Source organism: Petromyzon marinus, chromosome 39 (assembly GCF_048934315.1).
Source record: "Petromyzon marinus isolate PM22_M1 ecotype Great Lakes invasive population chromosome 39, UKy_Petmar_22M1.pri1.0, whole genome shotgun sequence".
Taxonomy (NCBI): Eukaryota; Metazoa; Chordata; class Hyperoartia; order Petromyzontiformes; family Petromyzontidae; genus Petromyzon; species Petromyzon marinus.
Genome location: NC_133705.1, coordinates 10450023 through 10475022, shown reverse-complemented (window position 1 = coordinate 10475022; position 25000 = coordinate 10450023). Strand labels below are relative to the sequence as shown.

General features: G+C 55.7%; 1 protein-coding gene across 15 annotated transcripts in view; it reads left to right on the top strand.

Annotated features, from left to right (window-relative positions):
- Positions 1-25000, top strand: part of RAP1GAP (RAP1 GTPase activating protein) — a 254893-nt gene that overhangs the window by 181257 nt on the left and 48636 nt on the right. For 9 of the 15 annotated variants that reach the window (XM_076072917.1, XM_076072915.1, XM_076072916.1 and 6 more), the window contains 7 exons: positions 11841-11885; positions 12481-12519; positions 15225-15443; positions 16215-16318; positions 18893-18971; positions 20724-20777; positions 22278-22361. In XM_076072917.1, the coding sequence (XP_075929032.1) occupies positions 11871-11885; positions 12481-12519; positions 15225-15443; positions 16215-16318; positions 18893-18971; positions 20724-20777; positions 22278-22361 (594 nt within the window). In that variant the 5' untranslated portion in view covers positions 11841-11870. Of the gene's footprint in view, positions 1-2817; positions 3267-9488; positions 9525-11840; positions 11886-12480; positions 12520-15224; positions 15444-16214; positions 16319-18892; positions 18972-20723; positions 20778-22277; positions 22362-25000 lie in introns of those variants that run through there. The other 6 variants (XM_032968068.2, XM_032968061.2, XM_032968064.2 and 3 more) reach the window with 2 other exon arrangements.

Here is a 25000-nt window from a genome sequence, read left to right as displayed (position 1 = left end):
GCGCGCCGGCGCCGGCGGCGGCGTTTGGGATAACCGTCGAGCAAAGACGGCTTTTGGCGAGCCGTCGGGACGGAGGACGGCGCCCATGGCTTTTGGATTGCGCGTCTGCGGCCGTCCGCAGCGCCCGCTCCTCGTTAAGATGTTAGGAAAGCCACTGGGAGCTTCACACTTTGAAGTCACGTCGGTTGAAAGCTCGCTTCCTTCCAACTGTTTTTTTTGCGTTTAGTTTCTCTTCCTTCCCGCGCACCTCCGATTAGCACGGTTGGCTACGTAGGGCGCGAAAGAAGTTCAACATGCGTACGCACATGCACCATACGTAGCCAACCGCGCTTATCGGTTGGCTACGTGGCACTGAAGCTACTTATGCTGCTGCTGATGATGATGATGATGCTGCTGCTGATGATGATGCTAATGATGACGATGCTGCTGCCGCTGCTGATGCCAAATCCTAAACATAGCAGCAAGGTTTTGGCCGTACGTCTGAAATTTTCTGTGCAGAGTCGAGGAGGAATTTGCAGAGGAGGGGCGGTTGAGTGGACTGGGCCTCAACCTTATGGTCTAATGGGTTTTTTTTTTAGTTTGGAAAATATTTATTTTCCACCCAACATTCGTTGATATCTCAGGAGCTGAGTTTGCTCCGGGTGGACAGCTGGGGACTGCAAGCGCGACCTTTGAACCTCGGCCGTGCCCGCAGCCGCCGCCGTTACCAACGCGTTGTCCCCGGCGACGGGGAGACCAGTCCGCCCCTGCGGCCTCCTCCTCGCCTTCCGTGGGCACAGCGAGCGGTGAATTACTCTCGGTTCTCTGTGTTTACGTCGTAATATTTTTTTCGTAAATATTTTTTTCGTCATTTGTATTGATTCGCTTGTTTGCCCGGGAAAGCCTCGTCCAGTCTTAAGACTCTTCTTCAGGAGGATCCTGCCCAGGTAGGTAGTAGGGGGGGTGGAGGAGGGGGGCGATGATCGCTGTTGCCGCCACCGCTGCCACCGCCGCCGCCGCTGCCGCCGCCGCCGCTGCCACCGCCGCTACCACCGCCGCCACCGCCGCCGCTGCCGCCGCCATTCCTACCGCCGCTGTTACTACCGCCGCCACTGCCATTGCCGCCGTTGCGATCCCAGTTGAGTAATCGGCGGGTAATGTTTCCGCGTTGGGATCGTGCAGATGACTCCGGTCGCATTGGACGAAAGTGGTCGAGGAAGGTGGATCGTCCGTGGCTGATGATGTCGGGAGCACGGGCGGCTGGGGCGAGGGAAGCGGGGAGAGAGTTTTTAGACAGTGGGGACAGCAGAGGAGACCTACCACCGAGCGAAGGGCTACTTGGGGGCTTAGACAGAAAGCCTCGGTTGCTGGAGCGGAGAGTGCGTGGGAGGGGAGTGGAGAGAGATTAGAGGGGAGAGGCAGGAGAGTGCGTGGGAGGGGAGTGGAGAGGGATGACAGAGAGCATAGCAGCATTGTGCAGACGAAGGTTTTCAATCAGTGCACATTGACGGCCGTGATACGTGGGTCGGAAACGTGGCCACTGACAAAGCACGGGGAACAGAAACTGAAAAGTGCGCGGAGAAGCATCGACGAGCGGCACGTTTGGAATAATAATCACACCGAGGGGTGCAAGGTGAGCGCTCCCAGCATTGTGGCTCTTGAGAGTCGATTCAGGTGGCTTGGGCAGGAGGCACGGCTAGGATGAGGCTGGAAAAAAAAACATCGGCTATTTTTTTTATTTTACCAGGCTCAGGCCCCACTGAGCTGTGTAGCTCTCTTTGAGAAGTGACTCTGGCTATCACCAAATGAAAGGTCAACGAAGTGGGCTCATCATCACGTGGAAATATACAGCAGCGGGCACACACTCTAAAACGCGTGATGTTGTTGATTCTAAATGTGGAGGGGAAAACCGGAGGTGCCCGGAGAAAAATCCACGCGACCACGGAGAGAGCGAGAGAGAGAGACACGCAGACTCCAAATATACAGCAGCAGCAGCAGGCGTCAGGGCCTGGATCAAACTCACGACCTCCTGTATACCAGACGAGGTTGTTAACATCTCCCAGCCACCGTGGCGCCCATTACAGCAGAGCGGCAGCCAAAGGAGGGGGAACACGCCCCGAGAGGGAGATGGAGCGGTGATGACAAATAAATCGTTCAGTTCAATAATTTGTTGGGCAGGGAGACGGAATGGCTACATCGCCCGGCGGAGGCCGAGTCTCTTTAAGACGTCGCTCCCCATGGGCCGCACGGAGCCATCGGAGAGCAGGTGCCACTTGGGCCACGAGACGTCGCCGGCGAAACGTCGCCGGCGAAACGTCGCCGGCGAAACGTCGCCGGCGAAACGTCGCCGGCGAAACGTCGCCGGCGAAACGTCGCCGGCGAAATGTCGCCGGCGAAACGTCGCCGGCGAAACGTCGCCGGCGAAACGTCGCCGGCGAAACGTCGCCGGCGAAACGTCGCCGGCGAAACGTCGCCGGCGAAACGTCGCCGGCGAAACGTCGCCGGCGAAACGTCGCCGGCGAAACGTCGCCGGCGAAACGTCGCCGGCGAAACGTCGCCGGCGAAACGTCGCCGGCGAAACGTCGCCGGCGAAACGTCGCCGGCGAAACGTCGCCGGCGAAACGTCGCCGGCGAAACGTCGCCGGCGAGAGCACTCCGGCCTTCTCCTCCTATTGGCTCCCCCCCCCCCCCCCCGGCCTCCACCACAAGCGGGCAGGGCTCGCCGAACCGGTACAGCCGGCTGCCGCGACGTAGTCGTCACTCACCGACCCACCCCTGCGACTCGCTCACCGCCGCCACCACCGCCGCCGCCTTGCATCGTCTCGGCAGCTTTTTATCGAGTTACTTTTACTTGCGAGTCGTGCGTTGTGTGATTGTGTGCGCGATTGTGTGTGCGGTGTGTGTGGTGTGCTGTGCGCGGTGTGCGTGCGGGGTGTGCAGTTTGTGTGTGCGGTGCAGTGCGTGCGTACGGAACGTGTGCAGCGTCTGCGGTGCGTGTGCGCGGTTCCTGAGCGGTGCGTGCCGTACATGTGGTGTGTGCGTGCGGTGCGCGTGTGGCCTTACCGCTTGTTTTCTCATCATCGGCAACGAAATCAGACAGTCCCAAAAAAACATTGACGCCGCGCCTGGACAGTCTCACGCGATCAGCGTCGTCGTCGTCGTCGTCGTCGTCATCGTCGTCGTCGTCGGGGAGTTTGTCGTTCGGCGTTGGGTTATTGGCCAACCCCTGGGGCGGAGCGGTCGCTCCAATGGCCTTGGAAAATGTGGCCAGGTTTTTCCGCCAAATCGTGAGTACCTTGCCCGAGGAGACGGCCGCCGCCGCCCCCTCCGCCTCCTCCGCCTCCTCCGCCTCCTCCTCCGCCTCCTCGTCCTCTTCCACCTCCTTCATTTTCGTCTCCCGTGATTCCTCGCCGCCTCGCCCGCCCGCCACCGCCTCGGCGCGTGCGCTCGCGCGCCGCCGTGGAGCGTCCGCCAGGCGGTGCGTCCGTCGGGACGCACTGCCGCAGGCCGCTTGCGGGACGCACTGCCGCAGGCCGCTTGCGTCGCGTGCACCGCACCGACCCGTCGAGACGTCGTCCGGCGAGAGACGACGGGGACGCTGCCCCGATGCCACCGGCGGCGGCGGCGGCGGCGCAGCGTCCAGATTCTTTGACGGGTTTGTAAACAAAGAAAAAAACGCCACCCGCTTATTCCTCGATCGGGGATTGTACATGGTGGCAAATCATCGCCACCACCCCCCCCCCCCCCCGCCGCCTTTACTGACAGACTCGTGGCCCTCTCGCGGTCCACGTGCTGAGGCCACCTCGTCTTCATTTCGCTCGCTCAGGAACGCCTCGCCGAGTCTCAAGACTTTTCTAAGGAGAGGGGGGGGGGAGCAGCCGAGTCTGCATTAACCACTCGTACTTGTGGTGAACCACACGTACACACGGACTGTGTACGTGTGCTTTATGCAGTACTTGATTCCTTGCAAAAAGTTTATATTTGGTGTTTGAACATCTTAACACCTGTTTTATTGGCAGAAAGGGTAAAAAACCTTTTATTAATTTTTCATTTTAAATGTAGGACAATCATTTACGTGCAGGGGGGCCTTGGGTTTTAAGAAAGATGCCTTCTTCAAGCAATAAAAGTTTGACGTGTTTTTGTTCTTGGGTTCAGGGCTCCACTCAGCGAGGAACGTAGTGCAGGTGTGAACCTGGGGGAGGTGAGGGCAGTGGTCGTTGAGACCCGGAATCAAACTCAGCAACTCAGCCGTGCTGGCTCAGTGGCTCCGGGATGGCCATTAAGAACCCAGTGGGAGAGGAGATAATATATATATGAAATAAATAGAGAGGAGATAATATATATGAAATAAATAGAGAGAGAGAGGAGATAATATATGAAATAAAGAGAGAGAGGAGAAAATATATATGAAATAGAGAGAGAGGAGATAATATATGAAATAAAGAGAGAGAGGAGATAATATATATGAAATAAAGAGAGAGAGGAGATAATAGATATGAAATTGAGAGAGAGGAGATAATAGATATGAAATAAATAGAGAGAGAGGATATAATATATATGAAATAAAGAGAGAGGAGATAATATATATATATGAAATAAAGAGAGAGGAGATAATATGTATGAAATAAAGAGAGAGAGGAGATAATATATATGAAATAAAGTGAGAGATGAGATAATATATATATGAAATAAAGAGAGAGAGGAGATAATATACATGAAATCAAGAGAGGAGATAATATATATGAAATAAAGAGAGAGAGGAGATAATATATATGAAATAAAGAGTGAGAGATGAGATAATATATATGAAATAAAGAGAGAGAGAGGAGATAATATATATGAAATAAAGTGAGAGATGAGATAATATATATATGAAATAAAGAGAGAGAGGAGATAATATACATGAAATCAAGAGAGGAGATAATATATATGAAATAAAGAGAGAGAGGAGATAATATATATGAAATAAAGAGTGAGAGATGAGATAATATATATGAAATAAAGAGAGAGAGAGGAGATAATATATATGAAATAAAGAGTGAGAGATGAGATAATATATATGAAATAAAGAGAGAGGAAATAATATATATGAAATAAAGAGAGAGAGAGGAGATAATATATATGAAATAAAAAGAGAGAGGAGATAATATATATGAAATAAAGAGAGAGAGGAGATAATATATATGAAATAAAGAGTGAGAGATGAGATAATATATATGAAATAAAGAGAGAGAGGAGATAATATATATGAAATAAAGAGAGAGTAGATAATATATATGAAATAGAGAGAGATAATATATATGAAATTAAGAGAGAGAGAGAGATAATCAAAACGCAGGAATGTAAACCCTGGGAACCTCCGTCAATGCCGCGCCCTCTGAATGTGACACCGCTGTTAGGACGGCCCTCGTGAGAGAGGGGCGAGGGAAACTCGCGGGGGCCCTCCGCACCCGGCATCTCGGTGGCTCCGGCACGTCCATCACGAGCCCCTTGGGACAACAGAGAGACACCCGGCACCACGTGTGCGTACGTACGCATGCTGAACTTCTTTTGCACCGTACGCAGTGGGGAAGGACATCAAACTAAACACAGGAAGCAAAGATAAATAACTTTTCAACCTAGATGATGATTTAAAAGTGCAAAGCTCCAAGCGGCTTTATCACCTTTGAGCGGCCGTCTGGAACGCTCTTCCTTCCGATGTTAGGAAGCCATTGGAGCTGCGCGCTTTTAAATCATCATCTCGATCGACAAACTCATTTCTTTGAAATTGCTTTTTTTGTGTGTTGAGTTTGTTGTCCCTCCTGCGCACCTCCCGATTCAGCACGGTTGGCTACGTACGGTGCGAAAGAAGTCCAGCACACACGCAAAAGCGGCTTTCCAGACGGCCGCAGAAGTGCCCCTGAAAGCGCGCGACACGGTGACCGTGTCTGTTCGATGGCCGAGCCAGGAGCCGCCTCCGTTGCATCTGCGAGGGCGACCGGAGTTCGCGTGACGGTCTGCACTCGGTTGACATCGGGTTTGTCATCAGCGCTGGCCTGCGTGAATCCGACACGGCCGTCGTGAGTCCAGGGACACTCGGTCCCCCGGGGCTTTGCACACAGGGTCTCAGCTGGCTACGGCCCGCACCCCCCGATCAGGGCCGTTTGGCTACGTGCGCGGCGAGGAAAGAAGTTTAACGTACGCACGGCGACTGCCACGCGGCGATTGCGGGACCGGCATCAGGGCGACGAGGAATGAGCGGGAGGTGCAAAAAAAAAAGACAAAGGATCCCCCGCGTAGCCTAAACACGTGGCAGGACGTGTGAGCAAATTGTTGCCCCATGTGTGTGTGTGTGTGGATAATAGGCCACTTGAAGGGGCATATCTTAAGCAGTTCTGTGACATTCGCTTCCACGGGCTGTTTCTCTCGGCGCACGGAGCCGGAAACTTCCATCTCGCGCCACAGATAGCAGAATCAGATTAAACTTAAAAAAAAACTCAACCAAATATATAAAAAACGAAATACACAAACACAAGTAGCTCTCTATTTGATTTCACGCTGCTCCCGATGAAAGCTAAAGATGGAAACGTATTCGTTGCATCACACCAACGGAATAATGAAATATATATATACAAAGGTGAAGATCGCCCCGTATAGCCTTAACACACTGTTGGGGCAAGTGCTTTTTGCGCGCACATATGGAGACCGGGGGTGGGTGGCCAACACCACGCCGGGCCGCCTTTGTCTCTTCCCAGTGGCGATGGGAAGAGACACGCACCGCACCAGGTACTCATTTTAGGCTGAGTCGACCTAGGGGAGGCACAGGACCCGTTCAGATAATCGTCACCGGTGTTGGCCGTGAGCGGGAGTCGAACTCGGGTCGCCAGGGGTTCGCAGCAGCAGCAGAGCGCACTAACCGCTACTCCGCCCGCTCCCCGCAGGAGACACGCACGCAACTCGGAATCTGTGAGAAAACATCGTCATCTGCTGGGGCCGGCTCTGTGACTCACAGACAGTGGCCATTGTGAGCCCGGCCCACCCCAACCGGTGTGGTTGGGCACTGCCCCACCGGTGGCGACGTTCCCCCCCCTCCCTCCCTCATTGTTGTCATCGTCGTCATCGTCGTCGTCCTGTGGAGCACGCCGTTTGACCGGCGAGGCCGGTTCCGTGCCGTCTTCACGGTCCCCGCCTCTCCTTTGTTGTCCCGCCGGCTATGGTTTCTCGCGCGCACGTGCGCGTTGTGCGTGTGTCTTTTGGGGAGCGGTGTCGGCCACCCGCCCCCCTCCCCTCGTGTGCTGTGCCTGCCTTGATAGGTGCTGCTCGCTAGAAGCACTTTCCCCAGCAATCTGTGAAGGCTATGGGGGGGGGGGGGTCTTTGTTTTGTGTGTGTGTGTGTTGGGAGCGGCAGTGGAGCGGTTAGCGCGCTGCACTACGAACCCTGCGACTCGGGTTCCATTCCCGCTCGTGGCCAACACCATTGACTATTATCTGAACCGGTACCGGGCCTCCCCTAGGTCGACTCGGCCTCAATTGAGTACCCGGTGCAATTTTTTAAACATCGCCACTGGAGAGACAAAGGCGGCCGGGCGTGGTGCTGGCCGCTCACCCCTGTCGTGCGCCATTTCGGCCTTCACAGGTGCTGCTCGCTAACAGCACTTGCCCCTGCAGTCTGGGGGATCTTTGTCTTTGCCCGAGGCTGGACCGCACAGCGGCAAAACCGCGCGCGTGTGTGACACGCAGCGGTGCATGCCGCGCTGTGGTAGCCTTGTGCCACACAGGTGCAGCTGACTACTGGGCTTGGGAAAAGTGTTGGGCAGCGCCGGATCTGGCTGCCTTCCCGTTCGTCCGTTGTACAAATCGGTTGCTGGCACCCGGACACAGACGTCAATCGTCGGACTGTTCGGCCTTATCCGAAATGGTGGCGATCCTAGTGGGTGGGTGGGTGAGTGGTAAGTGGGTGGTGGGTGGGTGGGTGGTGGGTGGGTGGGTGAGTGGTGGGTGGGTGAGTGGGTGGTGGGTGGGTGAGTAGGTGGGTGGGTGAGTGGGTGGTGGGTGGGTGGGTGGATGAGTAGGTGGGTGAGTGGTGGGTGGGTGGGTGAATGGGTGAGTAGGTGGGTGGGTGAGTAGGTGGGTGGGTGAGTGAGTGGTGGGTGGGTGAGTGGGTGAGTAGGTGGGTGGGTGGTGGGTGGGTGGGTGAGTGGTGGGTGGGTGAATGGGTGAGTGGGTGAATGGGTGAGTAGGTGGGTGGGTGGGTGAGTGAGTGGTGGGTGGGTGAATGGTGGGTGGGTGAGCGAGTGGGTGGTAGGGATTCCACTTCTTCCGCAGACCAAAACTCGGAGAGGTTTTTCAGTCAGCACTCGACCTGTGCAGTTCACTGCCATGGGGAAAAAAGTGCAATGCTATACCACAAGATCTTGGAACAAATGAATTCCTGTCAACCAAAACACAGATGCCAATTCAAACCTGTTGTACAGGTGTGTGGGTGAGTGAGTGGGTCAGTGAGTGACTGATGGGCTGGACCGGTGCCAACCATAGTGGGTGGGTGGGTCAGCGAGTGATCAGGTGGATAGGTGGCAACCCTTGTCAGGGGTCAGAAGTTTAAATCTGAGAGCTTAGTTTGCACTAAATTCATGGCAGCCGCTTCTAACAGAACTAACGCTCAAACCTCACGGACGCCGCTCACCTCACACAGAGACCCATGCACTCACACGGAGACCACCCATAGACTCACACGGAGGCCCATAGAATCACACGAAGATCCATAAACTTACATCGAGACCAATAGACTCACATAAAGATCCATAGACTCACACGGAGATCTATAGACTCACATAGAAACCCATATCGTCACACAGAGACCCATAGTCTCACACGAAGATCCATAAACTTACATCGAGACCGATAGACTCTCATAGAGGCCCAAAGACTCACACAGAGACCCATAGACTCACATGTAGACCCACAGACTCACGTAGAGATCCATAGGTCTCACATAGACATCCATATATTCACACGGAGACCCAAAGACTCCCATGGAGATGCATAGACTGACATTGAGACCGACATAGAGACCCAGACTCTACCACGCGGAAACGTGTGGGGGTTTTCCCTTCGATTGGCTAAATCCCAGGCGGCAATGCGAGGTAACAGCGGCGTTAGAGGTCAGAGTTGGTTAACTCTGACCTCTAACCTCTTCACCCTCACCTTACGACGACGACGACAGTCGCCCCCCTCTGCTTCGACAATCACTCAGCGCCCCTTACCCACACCCCTCGTCCTCCTCGCCCCCCCCAACCCAATCCCCGCTTGTTACCACCACCACCGTTACGCCCCGTGCCATCACCCCCCGGTCCGTGGTCGATGCAGTCTCTGCCGCCCGTCGGTTCGACGCTTGCACGTTTTGACCGCCCCGTCCGTGCCCCCCCCCCCCGCCCCCCCCCCCGCCCCCGCCCCCCCCCCCCCCGCGCCGTGCCCCTTCGCTGCGTGATTTTTCATTTGCCGTGCGTGTGTTTTCTCTCTCCCGCTCGCAGTCTCGCGATCTCTTTGAGATGATAGAGAAGATGCAGGTATGGTCCCCGCGCCGCTTCATCCCCCGCCTCGATTTTGTCCACTTTGCTTCGGGTACACGCGTTGCCCACCGTTTCGTTTCGGATTCGAATGGAACCGTAATACTTTTCCTTTGTTAACGGGCGGTCCTACGGTTTTACGACGGTCCGATTTATGACGAGCCGCTCCTTTTCGACGTTTATATCGACGAAACTATTTTTTTTTATTTTATTTGCCCAGGTCAAGGCCGCACTGAGCTACGCAGGCTCTTTGCTTAGAAGCGACCTGGCAACCACGAACGATAGCAGCCCCACGGAGTGGGCTCGCCATTGCGTGGACATTCATAGCAGCGGCCGAATGCTCTACGAAATAACGCCCACCGCGACGCAGATTCGCGAACGCGACTCCGGAACGCATTTGGACAGAGTCGGGTCCTTGGCGTGGAACTTTTTTCGTAATTATCCTCGAGTGTTTTTTTTTTGTCGCGGGTTGATTTTCACCGATCGAACCGCCCGCTAAGTACGGCCGATGTAAAGGGGGGAAAAACCGCATCGTTGGCAGGCGATGTCTCTACCGCTCCGGCTGTTTATGGTAAAAACAACGAAAAGAAACGGGGGTCCGGTTTTGACGTCGGTGGTGTCCAGGAACGCGACGTTGTGGAGCCGGGGACTGCCTGCGTTCGTTTTTACTTTTTGGTATTCGTCAGCGATGTGGAAGACCTGCCGAGTGGCTAACTGCCGGTCCGTCCCCATGCACCAACTAACTAATGACGATCTCTTTTTTTTTATTTGTGTTATTATTGTTCGCAATTTTTGTTGTTATTTTATTATTTGCATATATTATTGTGCTTTTTTTAACCCAGGGTAATGTCCACTGAGCGATAACAGGTATTTTTCAGAAGCGACCTGGCCATGACAAATAGATAGCTCAACGACGAGGCTTAGCATCATCGCGTGGAAATTTATAGCAGCAGGCAAAACACTCAATCAACACGCGATGTTTGTTGATTCTAAATGCGGAGGGGACACAAAAAAGCGGAGGACTCGGAGGAAAATCCGCGCGACCATGGAGAGAGAGAGACACACAAACTCCAAATATACAGCAGCAGCAGCAGCAGGCGTCAGGGTCGGGATCGAACCCACGACCTCCTGCATACCAGGCGAGGTTGTTAACATCTCTTAAGCACCGTGATGATGATGAGAGAGAGACACGCAAACTCCAAATATACAGCAGCAGGCGTCAGGGTCGGGATCGAACCCACGACCTCCTGCATACCAGGCGAGGTTGTTAACATCTCTTAAGCACCGTGATGATGATGAGAGAGAGAGACACGCAAACTCCAAATATACAGCATCAGCAGGCGTCAGGGTCGGGATCGAACCCACGACCTCCTGCACACCAGGCGAGGTAGCCACCACGGCGCTCCTGACATCCTTGGCAGGAACCATCCTGTAAAATAGTCGAGACTCCTTGAGCATTTCCAGGGCAGACAAGCGAAGTGATGGTAAAGATGAAGAAATGAGAAGTAATGATATCCTTGCTAGCTCACAGAGACTCCCACCTGCAGCCCCAGGCCTGTGATGATAGGCCTGAGACCTGAGGCCTGCGACCCGACCAGGTTCAATCATCCAGGGGTCACGGTGGTCCTGCAACTGTGGAGAGCCAAGGGGAGTTCACATCCCTGGCCAGTTGTTCAAAGTTCACAATCCCACTACCCGCCATCGTCAATTCACTGCTGTGTGATGATGGTGTGTGTGTGTGTGTGTATGATGAGGTGGTGAGCGGAGGTGTAGTGGTTAGCGCTATGCTGCGCTACGAACCTGGCGACCCGGGTTCGATTCCCACTCACGGCCGACACCAGTGACGATTATCTGAACTGGTCCTGGGCCTCCCCTAGGTCGACTCGGCCTCAAATAAGTACCTGGTGCAGTGTGTAGTAAACATCGCCACTGGGGAGACAAAAGCGGTCGGGCGTGGTTTTGGCCACCCACCCCCTGAAGTGCCGTGCCGACCTTCATAGGTGCTCGCTAACAGCACTTGCCTCAACAGACTGTTAAAGCAATACGGGTGATCTTTGTCTCTGTGTGCGATGATGTGTGTGTGTGACAATGATGGTGTGTGTGTCACGCAGTGTGCTGTGCGATGTTTGTGATGTATGGTGTGTGACGATGATGATGGTGTTTGTGATGATGTGTGTTCTGTGTGACTGTGCTGGGCGATGACGACGATGACGACGTGACGACTTGAGTCCTCTGTCACTGTGTGCTGTGCGATGACGATGACGACGACGATGACGACGACGACTGCGGCTGACCACGTGTGTTGGTATTCCACAGGGCAACAGGATAGATGACCAAAGGTGCCCCATGCCCAAGCCCAGGGTGAGTACCGAGCATCGGTCTCCGCCCTCTATCACCACCACCACCAGATCCACAACCCCCTCGTGCACACCGCAACAACCACAGATCCAGGTGGGAGGGTGGGGGCGATGGGGGCAGAGCCACCACCACCCCCCCCCCCCCCACACATCTGAAGAGCCTCAACAATGAGTATATTTATATTCTTTGGTTCTTTCGGTAAAGTCACGTCGATAGATAAAAACAAAGTGAATCAAAATAATTTTTAAAAAAAACCCCGAAGAATACGAATTCCTGCAGTCGCCAAAGTTCTAAGTGAAACTGTAACGAGCATATTTAACACGAAGGAGGCTTTCACGACCGCCATTCCGGTTCGCAGCGCGCCCTGCCACGCGAACCCTCGCCACCCGACACGGCCGGCGAAGTCAAAACGGTGACGGCGTGACGGACGCCGCCGGTTTGTTGCCGCGTCGCCAGCGGCAGTGCCGCCGGGGGGGGGGAGGGGGGGGGTGGCGGGGGCGGGGTGCTCACGGAACACTCACCCTGACCGCCCGCTCCACGCTTGCACCACTCTCTCCTCTCTCCTCCACCCTCCTCCTCCCATCCCCTGTCGTTGCAGTCGGAGGATGACTACATCCCCTACCCCAGCGTCCACGAGGTACGCCGCTCGCGGGGCGTCCAGGCACTCCGTGGGGGGTTGCGGAGTCGCTTCGCGGTTCGGATCCGGTGGGCCTAACCCGGGGGTCGCCCCGGGTTGGCGAGATGTTAACTACCTCGCCCGGTGTACAGGAGGTCGTTCGTGGGTTTCGATGCCGACCCTAACGCCTGCTGGGTATTTGGAGTCCCCCTCTCTCTCTCTCTCTCGTGTCTCTCTCTCTCTCTCTCCCCGTGGTCGCGTGGATTTTTTTCCACCGGGTCATCCGGTTTTGCCCCCTCATTTAGAATCAACGTCAACGTGCGTTTAGAGAGCAAATTGGCTCCTGCTATAACATTTCCACACGATGATTATGACGATAAGCCGCTTTCGTTGAGCTTTCATCACGTGTGATGGCCAGGTCGCTTCTGAAAAAAATCCATTACAGCTCAGTGGGAGCCTTACCTGGTAAAATAAAAAATAGTAGTTTAGTTTTTATTGTCGTGGGAGTATTTCACCGACGGTGGTAGGAGGAGCGAGGATGCAGCTGCCAAGCGCCGCTCCGCGAGCAGGGGGGGGACGTTGGAGGTGGCCGCGACGGCGTGGGCAAGAGTGGGGCCCCCTGCGTGCCGTCGCGCCAATCCGAATTTTGGCGAAATAACAACACGACGACGAAAAACAAAATAATTGTCACGAAACGACACCGCGGGTTACTCGATCGGGATTACGCATGGCAACGTCGCTCCTTCCCTCCCTCCCTTTCTTCCTTCTCCACCACCAGCCCTCCTTCGCTACCCCCTCCCACCCACCCACCACCCCCACATCTGCGAAAAACTCGGCAAGAAGCCTCCTGATAAACGAGCCACGAGACTTCTCGTGGACAAACACACACACACACAAAGCCTCATCATAACATCGCAGTCATCATAGCAATGACGATTGCGCAAAACCACGCGACGCCTGTTCGCCTAAACCACGCCACCAACCGACCTTCTGGATCACGGCAGCAGCGGCGGCGGCAGCGGCGGCAGCGGCGGCCTCACCCCACGCACGCCACAAAACACAAATGAAGGCGAGGCTGATGGAAGCGAGAGTCCGGGCTGCGTCCGACGTTAAAAAAAAAGTCACCCGGGGGGGCGGGAGACCCCCTACCGTCGAATCTACCCGGTTTGAACGTTCCACGCCGCCAATGATCGACCATCAACCGAATCGGGAGCGGCGGTGCGGGCGGGCGGGGGGGGGAGATTCGGTCGATGGTCGACCATCAACCGAATCCCTCGACCGGCATCGTCAAACACCGTGCCGTTGCCGCCGCTGTTTGCCGCGGCCGCTGCCTTCGCTCCCTTTAAAGGGACGAATGGGCTTGATCCGCTCTGCCCCTGAAGCGGGCGATTGGGGTGGCTCATCTGAAATGACATCTTTTGATCTCTTCTCATTGAATCCCGTACGAGAGCATGTCGCAATGACAAAGCGGCAAACACGCCCGCGCGTTCGTTGCCGGCGCCGTCGGCGCGGCGCGGGGGCAGCGCCGACGGCGTTGTGGCCTAGCGCCGTGGCTCGGCTCCTGCAGAACTGGTCAGTGGTTAGGAGGCGAACGTGAGCGGGCGAGCGGGCGGGCGGGCGGGCGGGTGAGCGAGGGAGCGGTTGTGTGAGCAGGTAAGTGGGTGAGCCAGCGGGTGATTGGGTGAGCAGGTGAGTGAGTCAGCGGGTGGGTGAGTGTGTGAGCGGGTGAGCATGTAAGCGAGGGAGTGATTGAGTGGATTAGTCGGCGAGTGAGTGGGTGAGCGCATGAGCGAGGCGACGAGTTAGTGGGTGAGGGAGTGAGCGATTGAGCGCTTGAGTGAGTCCATGAGTGAGCGGGTGAGCGAGCGAGCGAGTGGATGGGTGAGCAGGTGAGTGAATGAGCCGGTGGGTGAGTGGGTAGAGGAGTAGATGGGCTGAACACGGCAAAACTGTGGGGGACCCTATTCTCAGTGCACCCCGCGTTTGGGGGAGGCTGCGAGAGCCAGGTTTTTTGTTTCCCCCCCGTGTCACGACTCTGGGCTCACGTCTCGCACACGCCGGGGGGAAGGGGGTGGGGGGAAGAGCGATCGGGGATGATGAAAAGGGGCCAAGCCTCTTCATTTATTCAGCGGGCACGCTATTGGGCGTGCACCTAATTGGAAGCTGGGATTGGCCGCTGTGCCCGCTAGCCGCTCTCGCTCCCCACGTGTTCATGAGCGGAGGAGGAGGAGGAGCACGCGTGATTGCTTCGCCGTGTTTACCCGGGGAACGCATTCACACGCACGTGTGCACGCACACTCGCACGCACACACGCACGCGTATGCATGCACACACACGGACGTACGCACACACTCGCGTGCACAAAGACAAAGATTCCTCATATAGCCTCAACCGACTGTTGGGGCAAGTACTGTTAGCGAGCATTTATGAAGGCCGGGACGGCACACGAGGGGGTGGGTGGCCAGCACCACGCCCGACCACCTTTGTCTCCCCAGCGGCGATGTTTGCACACCCCCCCAGATACTCGTTTGAGGCTGAGTCGACCTAGGGGAGGCCCAGGACCGGTTCAGATAATCGTCACCGGTGGTGTTGGTGGCCGCGAGCGGGAATCGAACCCGTGGTTACTGAGTTCGTAGCCCAGCGTGCTACCCGCTACACTACCCCACACACACAGACACACGCGCACGCCGTGTGACCGTGCACGTGTGTGTGTGTGTGTGTCCCAGGTGCTGCAGCGGGAGCCGCCCTACCCGTCCGTGATACTTCCCCAATTCGGGGGCTACTGGATCGAGGGGGCGGAGCGGCGGGGGAGCCACACCCCCGAGGGGGAGGGGCCGCCCGCAACCCCCGCCCCCTCGCCGGACTCCGCCCCCTCCCCCGTGGACCCCCTCTCCATCGAGAGCCACCGCACGGCCCACCTCTACCGGCAGCACTTCCTCGGGCAGGTGAGACCTGGCGGGGGGAGGGGGGGGGGGCATGGGGCGAGGAGTGGATTCTAAAATGTGGAGGGACCTCGGGGAGTAAGAGAGAGAGAGAGAGACGCACGGAAACTCCAAGTATACAGCAGGCATCGTCAGGGTCGGGATCGAACCCAAGGCCTCCTGCATACCGGGCGAGGTTGTTAACATTTCCTAGCCACCGTGGCGTCTGTATGGGGTCGAAGGGCCCATTGCCTGAAAAGTCGCCTGTTACGTGCACAGGCAGAGACCTCGCTGTGCGCTCGAGATGCGTTCCTGGAGAAGCGAGCGCTAACGGAATCGGCACAAGAAGGGGGTCACCACAGCATCGCATGCATGGGGATGCGTTCCTGGCGGCGTCTGATAGGCTCGGAGCCGTGCTTCGCTCTCATTGGCTGAGCGAATGATGGGAGTGGGGCACGTTTGCCCGGCCGGCGCTGCTGTGCGGCGTTCTCACTCGCAAGCGCTCTGTAGAATTATCGGCAGAGAACCGAGTTCGATTCCCTCTCACGCTCAACACCGGCGACGGTTATCTGATCTGGTCCTGGGCCTCCGCTCGGTCCACTCAGCCTCGAATGAGTACCTGGTGCGGCGTTTAATCATCGCCACTGCGGAGGCAAAAGCGACTATCTTTGATCTTTGTGACCGTTAAGGCCACACACTCACACAGTTGTCGTTGTTGTTGTTGTTGCCATTGACGACGCCGTTGAGTGTTGTCGTTGTAACCATCGTCGGCTATCGCATCGTCGTCCGCACCAGGAGCACTTCAACTACTACGCTGTGGACCCCGCGCTGGGCATCATCATCTTCTCCGTAAAGCACGAGGTGGTGTCGGAGCAGGAGCACCTCCGCATGATCCTCCGGTAACGCGCCCGCAACCCGGCGCCTCCCGATGATTCCAACCCCCGCCTCCCGTGCCAGCATTGGCCCAGCGTTGGCCCAGCGTTGGCCCAGCGTTGGCCCAGCGTTGGCCCAGCATTGGCCCTGCGTTGGCCCAGCGTTGGCCCAGCGTTGGCCCAGCGTTGGCCCTGCGTTGGCCCAGCGTTGGCCCAGCGTTGGCCCTGCGTTGGCCCATCATTGGCCCAGCGTTGGCCCAGCGTTGGCCCAGCGTGGTGGTCATAACCGTCGGCCCGACCTTTGCGTCAAAGTACGCGCAAAAAACCGCAAGATGCACAAGCGCTACGTGCCTGCACAATGTTATGTTGATTACCCTATGAATAACCCAACCGGTAATGAATATCCATTGTAATTTATATGCATACCTCAAATCCTCGCACGTGATTGGCTCACAAGTGACGACGTCACAGCCAACCCCTATCCATTTACGAACGAAACAGGGGGAGGGTTTCTCCGCGACTCTTTGGCTGTCGCCTGATGATGCTGCTGCTGCTGCTGCAGGTGGTGGTTGTTGTTGTTGTAATTTCAGGCGAAACGTCACCAGGTATTGTAAATGTTGTCGTGCGTTCACTCTCCAACACACAACCGGTTAGCGCTGCACGAGTCACGAACTGGCCGCGTTTTGTTTACGTGACAAATCCTTACCAATTGGCCGTGTCGGGTAGCAGCGGGTTTAACGACACATTTATACATTCACGTGACCTGCCCACAACAAAAAAAAAACCCCTCTCTTGTGGGTAACGCCCATAGCCCCGCAGCGACAAGACGCCTGAGTTCAATTCCCTGTCTCCGGAGCCCTTTCTGTGTGCAGGTTTCGTACTTTCTCCCACCCCCCCCCCTCCCCCCCCCCCCATTCTGCACGGGTTTCCTCTGGTTTTCCTCCCCGAGCTGAAGGAAGGAAAATAAAACAAAACCCCGTACAGGGCAACTGGCGCTGCTTGCTGGCCCTTAAAAGATGCCCACACGCTGAGCAAATTGCACCGGCAAATTACTCAACTGGGATCACTTCACCGCAGGAGCAACATTGCCCCTCTACCTCGATAACTTGGGCGACACACGGTGACTAGGAGATGTTAACTACCTCACCTGTTATACAGGAGGTCGCGGGTTCGATCCAAACCCCGACACCTGTATATTTGGAGTTTGCGTGTCTCTCTCCGTGGTCGCGTGTTTTTTTTTCTCCACGTCCTCTGGTTTTCCCTCCACATTTAGAATCAACTTGTGTTTCGGAGTATTTGGCTGCTATACATTTCCACGCGATAAGCCACTTCGTTGAGCTATCATTTTGGGCCAGGTCACTTCTTAAAAAGAGCTACCCAGCTCGGTGGGGCCTTACCCTGGTAAAAAATAAAATGAAAATCATTATGAGACCTCCTTTGCCAGTAGCAAGATATAGTAATAGGTTTTTACTCTTTTATCTGGCACCAAAACTGACACCTTTATACAAGGGATCGTGCTTGCAATAACCACAACACAAGCAGTCAAAATCCAAGCAAAAAGAGACAACTCTGATAATGATATGCACTGTCCTTGAAGTTGATTGGTCCACACCCGAGACGGCTTTTCTTAGAGCCTAGTCTCCACTGTTGTTGGACCAGATGACCCATCAATTTCAAGGACAGTGCATATCATTATCAGACTTGTCTCTTTTTGTTTGCATTTTGACTGCTTGTGTTGTGTTTATTGCAAACATGATCCCTTGTATAAAGGTGTCAGTTTTAGGTGCCAGATAAAAAACCTATTACTATAAAAAATAAAACGTTTAGTTTTAACTTGGCAGGACCCTCTTAAAAATGAGTCTTGAGACTCGGTGACGCTTTCCCCGGGTAAACGATCGGAAAAATAATAACGCTCATAATGACGATCATGAAATAATTGTAAGTTCACACCTGAATTGAGGATTGAACTGTGGAGGCGTTCAGCTTCGTGAGTCAAGGGCGCTCTTCCGGCCGTTTTTATTTTGAGACGAGATCTGACGTCAAGGCGCCATTGTTCCACGAGCGTCTGTGGGCACCAGCCTCCGCCTGCGAGTGATGCTAAGTCTCTGCAGCGCAATGGCTGCAATTACCTCCCCTTAATTATATATTTTGCCGAGCACAATAGTGTGAGTTTTGCACGAGGTTTGCTGCTGCAGCTGTGCCTGCGTGCGTGTGTCTGTGTGCCTGCGTGCGTGTGTCTGTGTGCCTGCGTGCGTCTGTCTGTGTTTGAATGCGTGTGGGGAGCGGTGGGGCAGCGGTTAGCGCTACGCCGCGCTACGAACCCGGCAGGGACCCAAGTTCGATTCCCGTTCACGGCCAACGTCGGCGACGATTATCTGGACCGGTCCTGGGCTTCCCCTAGGTCGACTCAGCCTTAAAACGAGTACCCGGTGCGCTGTGTAAACATCGCCACTGGGGAGGCAAAGGCGGCCGGGCGTGGTGCTGACCACCCACCCCCTCGCGTGCCGTGCCGGCGCTCGCTAACAGCACTTGGCCCCAACAGTCCGCTAAGGCTCCACGGCGGATCTTTTGTCTCTTTCACGTCTCCCCCTCGTCGCCAAGGACGAAGGCGAGGACGTGCTACGACCTCATCCCCATCTCGTGCCTCACCGAGTTCCCCAACGTCGTCCAGATGGCGAAGGTGAGGCGCGGTGCAACGTCGCTCTCCGTGAGCCACGTAACGGGGGACGGAGGGGCGGGAGGGGGGGGGTTGGAGGGGGGGAGGGGTCTGTGGGGTAGGATGGGATGGGGGATTTTCTTGGGTCAGGAGTCGGCAATGGAAGTAGCAAGAGGAGCCGGCGGTCCTCAATAAATGGCGCCACGAAGCGGCCCTTGAAGAGCGGCCAACACCGGCGGCGGTTGTCTGAACCGCTCTTGGGCCTCCCCTAGGTGGACTCGGCCTCAAATGAGTACCCGGTGCGGTGTGTAAACATCGCCACTGGGGAGACAAAGGCGTACAGGCGTGGTGTTGGCCACCCACCCCCGGCCTCCTTAGGTGCTCGCTAGCAGCACTTGCCCCAACAGTGTGTTAAGGCTATACGGGGCGATCTTCGCCTTTGTATATATATTTTTTTCATTATTCCGTTGGTGTGATGCAACGAATACGTTTCCATCTTTAGCTCTCATCGGGAGCAGCGTGAAATCAAATAGAGAGCTACTTGTGTTTGTGTATTTCGTTTTTTATATGTTTGGTTGAGTTTTTTTAAGTTTAATCTGATTCTGCTATCTGTGGCGCGAGATGGAAGTTTCCGGCTCCGTGCGCTGAGAGAAACAGCCCGTGGAAGCGAATGTCACAGAGCTGCTTTTGAGATGACCCTTCAAGTGGCCTCTTATCCACACACACACATGGGCCAACAATTTGCTCACACGTCCTGCCAAGTGTTTTCAAATTGCCAGGAGAACCGATATTTCTTTTTTACGAAGCATGTATTTTGACAAATGTAAGTGAAGACAAATTTCGCGTGCATCACGGTTTGAGTCCATGCATGTTATATGTTGAACTCCTTTCGCGCCAAACGTAACCAACCATGCTAATCGGAGTCCATGGGTCTTTATCTGAATATATGGGTCTCTATGAATCTATGGGTCTCTATGTGAATCCATGGGTCTCTGTGTGAATATATGGGTCTCTATTGTGTGAGTCTATGGGTCTCTATGTGAATCCATGGGTCTCTGTGTTAATCTATGGGTCTCTGTGAATATCTTGATCTCTGTGAGTCTATGGGTCTCTATGTGAATCCCCGGGTCTCTGTGTAAATCTATGGATCTCTGTGAATCTATGGGTCTCTGAATCTATGGGTCTCTATGTGAATCTATGGATCTCAATATTCATCTACTGGTCTCTGTGTGAGTCTATGGGGTCTCTCTGTGAGTCTACGCGTCTCTGTGTAAATCTATCGATCTCTGTGAATCTATGGGTCTCTGAATCTATGGGTCTCTATGTGAATCTATGGATCTCAATATTCATCTATGGGTCTCTGTGTGAGTCTATGGGGTCTCTCTGTGAGTCTACGCGTCTCTGTGTGAGTCGTTGGTGAATTGGCATCTCAGACCTCTCAGCCCCTCCTCCCTCCCTCCCTCCCTCCCTCCCTCCCTCCCTCCCTCCCTCCCTCCCTCCCTCCCTCCCTCCCTCCCTCCCTCCCTCCCTCCCTCCCTCCCTCCCTCCCTCCCTCCCTCCCTCCCTCCCTCCCTCCCTCCCTCCCTCCCTCCCTCCCATGATGATGGTCAGGTGCGTTCGCTCTCTTCCCGTGAAGCGTCCAGCGTTGTGCGTCCGTGCCCCGTGGAAATGCAGAGCGTGGATGTTTGTGTGTGGGGGGTGACTGGGTCCCGGTGAGAGCGATGGGCGACCTGACCCCTGACCCCTAACCCCTGACCCCTGACCCTGTCGTTCCAGCTCGTCTGTGAAGACGTCACCGTCGATAGGTTTTCCCCGATTTTGTACCCGAAGGTGAGCAAAATGAATTTCATTCGTTCGTTCGTTCGTGCACGAGTTGATGTCATGGCCTCTGGTGGTTGCGGAGGGATACGTGAATCCATGACCTCCAGCATCCTGTAGTAATAATACAAATATATAAATAACCATCACACATTTACAATTTGAGCGACTCTATATTCTCTCAAGCTACGCGGAATGTTAAGTTACGCGCCCATCGTGCTCGCTGCGCAGTCCGGCTTGCTGCGGATACGTGACTGGGCGGATGCGTGACGGGGCGGATACGTGATTGGTCGGATACGTGACGGGGCGGATACGTGATTGGTCGGATACGTGACGGGGCGGATACGTGATTGGTCGGATACGTGACGGGTCGGATACGCGACAGGTCAGATTCGCGACTGGTTGGATACGCGACGGGGCAGATACGTGGTTGGTCGGATACGCGACGGGTCGGATACGTGACGGATACGCGAGGGGGCGGATATGCGGCGTTCTTCACTAGTAAGGCGCCCACCCCGGCCGACTTCCCTGGACGAAAGTCTTCTCGAGTTAGCGCCCACATGCTCGGCCGCGTCACGATCCGCCACGGATTTTTTTTTATTTTCTGTTTAACTTGGGCCACATTGCGACGATCTGCCCGGAGTCCGTCGCCGCTCGTCGTGATCCCGTGGCCGGCTGGCGGAGTGTTCTTAACGACGCAGCTCCTCTCAGATCGGTACGCGGCTGGCTGCTTGCCCTGCGATCCGGCGCTGTGTGGAGGTGGCGGCGAGGGTCCGTGGATCGCCGCACACGGATGATGTTGCTGGGCGAGGGTCGAGCAGGAGCCGTAGCCCTGGCTCGAGAGAAAGAGAAAGCAGCGCAGCCATCCGTTCCAGTGGACTAATCTCCATCCGTTCCAACTTCCTTCCCTTGGGCGTAGAGGAGGGGCCGTACCCCTGGCTCGACAGGAGAAGACGCTGCTGCTAAAATGTGGATTCCACCCGTTACGTTTGTAAGGGATAGAGCGTTTCCCCCTCTCACCTGGCCGCTCCGATTCCCTCCCCACATGGTATAAACTCATTGGCCGATTGCGCCGTTAATACATAGAGAATCGCAGAGCTTGGGCAATTGTTGGTAGGGCCGGCTCCTCACCCGCGTGGCTGCTGTTGCCTGCTCATCCGTGGTTTCTCCTCCTGGCACCTCCTCTGAGTCGCCCTCTCTCTCTCTCTGAGTCGCCCTCTCTCTCTCTCTGAGTCGCCCTCTCTCTCTCTCTGAGCCGTCCTCTCTCTCTCTCTCTGAGCCATCCTCTATCTCTCTCTGAGTCGTTATTCTCTCTCTCTGAGCCGTCCTCTCCTCGTTCCTCGCTCCGAGGCGTCCTCTCTCCTTACGAGAGCGGCGAGCGACTGCTGTGTGGTGGCGGCGGTGCGGCGTTACAAGTTGAAGTCAATTCTAATTATTATCAATCACCCAAATGCGCTGTTCTGTTTCCCATCTCCCCCCCCCCCTCCCCCCGCCCGCTCCCCCACCCCGCAGGCGTCTAAGCTCATCGTGACTTACGATGAGCACGTGCTCTCCAACAACTTCAAGTTCGGGGTCATCTACCAAAAGTTCGGTCAGGTGAGCGTCCCTCCGCGCCTCCTACTCCTGCAGGTGGTCCACCCGTCGCTCGTTTCCGCGCCCTCCCTCAGCGCAGAGAGTCGATGGCCTCGGGCCCCGTCACCAATGGCTGGAAAGAAAAAAAACACACAAAAAAATCATAATTACATTTAGGTCGAGCTGCCCGGATGGTTCGGAGGTCAGAGAGACGTCTGACCCGGCACCGCTGAGAGCCTGGGTTCCAGTCCCGGGTGTCTGCCACCCCAGCCACAGTGATGGGCGCCGCACGCGCTCGAGTCAAAACTATTTCTCCTTTTGCCAACAGGTAAGGCCCCAACTGAGCTGTGTGGCTCTTTGTTTAGAAGCGAGCTGGCTATCCCAGATGGCAGCTCAACGAAGCGGCTTTGCGTAACGTGGACATTTATAGCAGCCAAAGGCTCTAAAGTCCACGCGGCCACGGGGAGAGCGACACCGCAAACTCCAAATATACAGCAGCAGCAGCAGCAGGCGTCAGGATCGGGATGAAACCCAAGACCCCCTGTATACCAGGCGAGGTAGTTAACATCTCCTAGCCACCGTCTTTGACAGTCTCGGCTCAATCCCCGGTGACTGCGCAAAACAAGGCAATCGTTAAATTCGTGCACACGCACACACACGTGACACACACACACGTGACACACAAACATGTGACACACACACACATGCGACGCACACACGCACACGCACGCACACACATGCACACACACATGTGACGCACACACGCGCACGCACACACATGTGACGCACACACGCGCACACACGCACACGCACGCACACACACACACGCACGCACACACGCGCACGCACACAGGCACAGCAGCAAACCTCGTGTATTAAACACCCCCCACCATGTACTCGTTTAAGGCTGATTTCACTTAGGCGGTGGGGTGTTGGGGAAGTGCGTGAACCGGCAGCAGTTCAAACCTCCACGCGATGTCGCCCGTAGTCATTTGGCTGGGTTCCTAGAGGAGCGTGCTAACCACCATCACCACCACCACCATCACCACCACCATCACCACCATCACCACCATCACCACCATCACCACCATCACCATCACCACCACCATCACCACCACCACCATCACCACCACCACCATCACCACCATCACCATCATCACCACCATCACCACCATCACCATCACCACCACCATCACCACCATCACCATCACCACCACCATCACCATCACCACCATCACCACCATCACCACCACCACTACCATCACCACCACCACCACCATCACCACCACCACCATCACCATCACCACCGTCACCACCATCACCACCACCACCACCATCACCACCACCATCACCACCACCACCACCACCATCACCACCACCACCACCACCATCACCACCACCATCACCACCACCATCACCACCATCACCACCATCACCACCATCACCACCACCATCACCACCACCACCATCGCCACTATCACCACCATCACCATCACCACCATCACCATCACCACCACCATCACCACCATAACCATCACCATCACCACCACCATCACCACCATCACCACCACCATCACCACCAACATCATCACCACCACCACCATCACCACCATCACCACCACCACCATCACCACCACCACCACCATCACCACCACCACCACCATCACCACCACCACCATCACCACCATCACCACCACCACCATCACCACCATCACCACCACCATCACCACCACCACCATCACCACCATCACCACCACCACCACCATCACCACCACCCTATCACCACCACCACCACCACCACCATCACCACCACCACCATCACCATCACCACCACCTCCACCACCACCATCACCACCATCACCATCACCACCACCATCACCACCATCACCACCACCATCACCACCATCACCACCACCATCACCACCACCATCACCACCACCACCATCACCACCATCGCCACCACCATCACCACCACCACCACCATCACCACCACCACCACCACCATCACCACCACCACCACCACCATCACCACCATCACCACCACCATCACCACCACCACCACCACCATCACCACCATCACCACCACCATCACCACCACCACCATCACCACCATCACCACCACCACCACCACCATCACCACCACCACCACCATCACCACCACCACCACCACCACCATCACCACCATCACCACCACCACCATCACCACAATCACCATCACCACCACCACCACCACCATCACCACCACCATCACCATCACCACCACCATCACCACCACCACCATCACCACCACCATCACCACCATCACCACCACCATCACCATCACCACCACCATCACCACCACCACCATCACCACCACCACCACCACCATCACCACCACCTCCACCACCACCATCACCACCACCACCACCACCACCATCACCACCACCACCATCACCACCATCACCACCACCATCACCACCATCACCACCACCACCTACACCACCACCATCACCACCATCACCATCACCACCACCATCACCACCACCATCACCACCTCCACCACCATCACCACCACCACCACCTACACCACCACCATCACCACCATCACCATCACCACCACCATCACCACCATCACCACCACCACCACCATCACCACCACCACCACCATCACCACCACCACCATC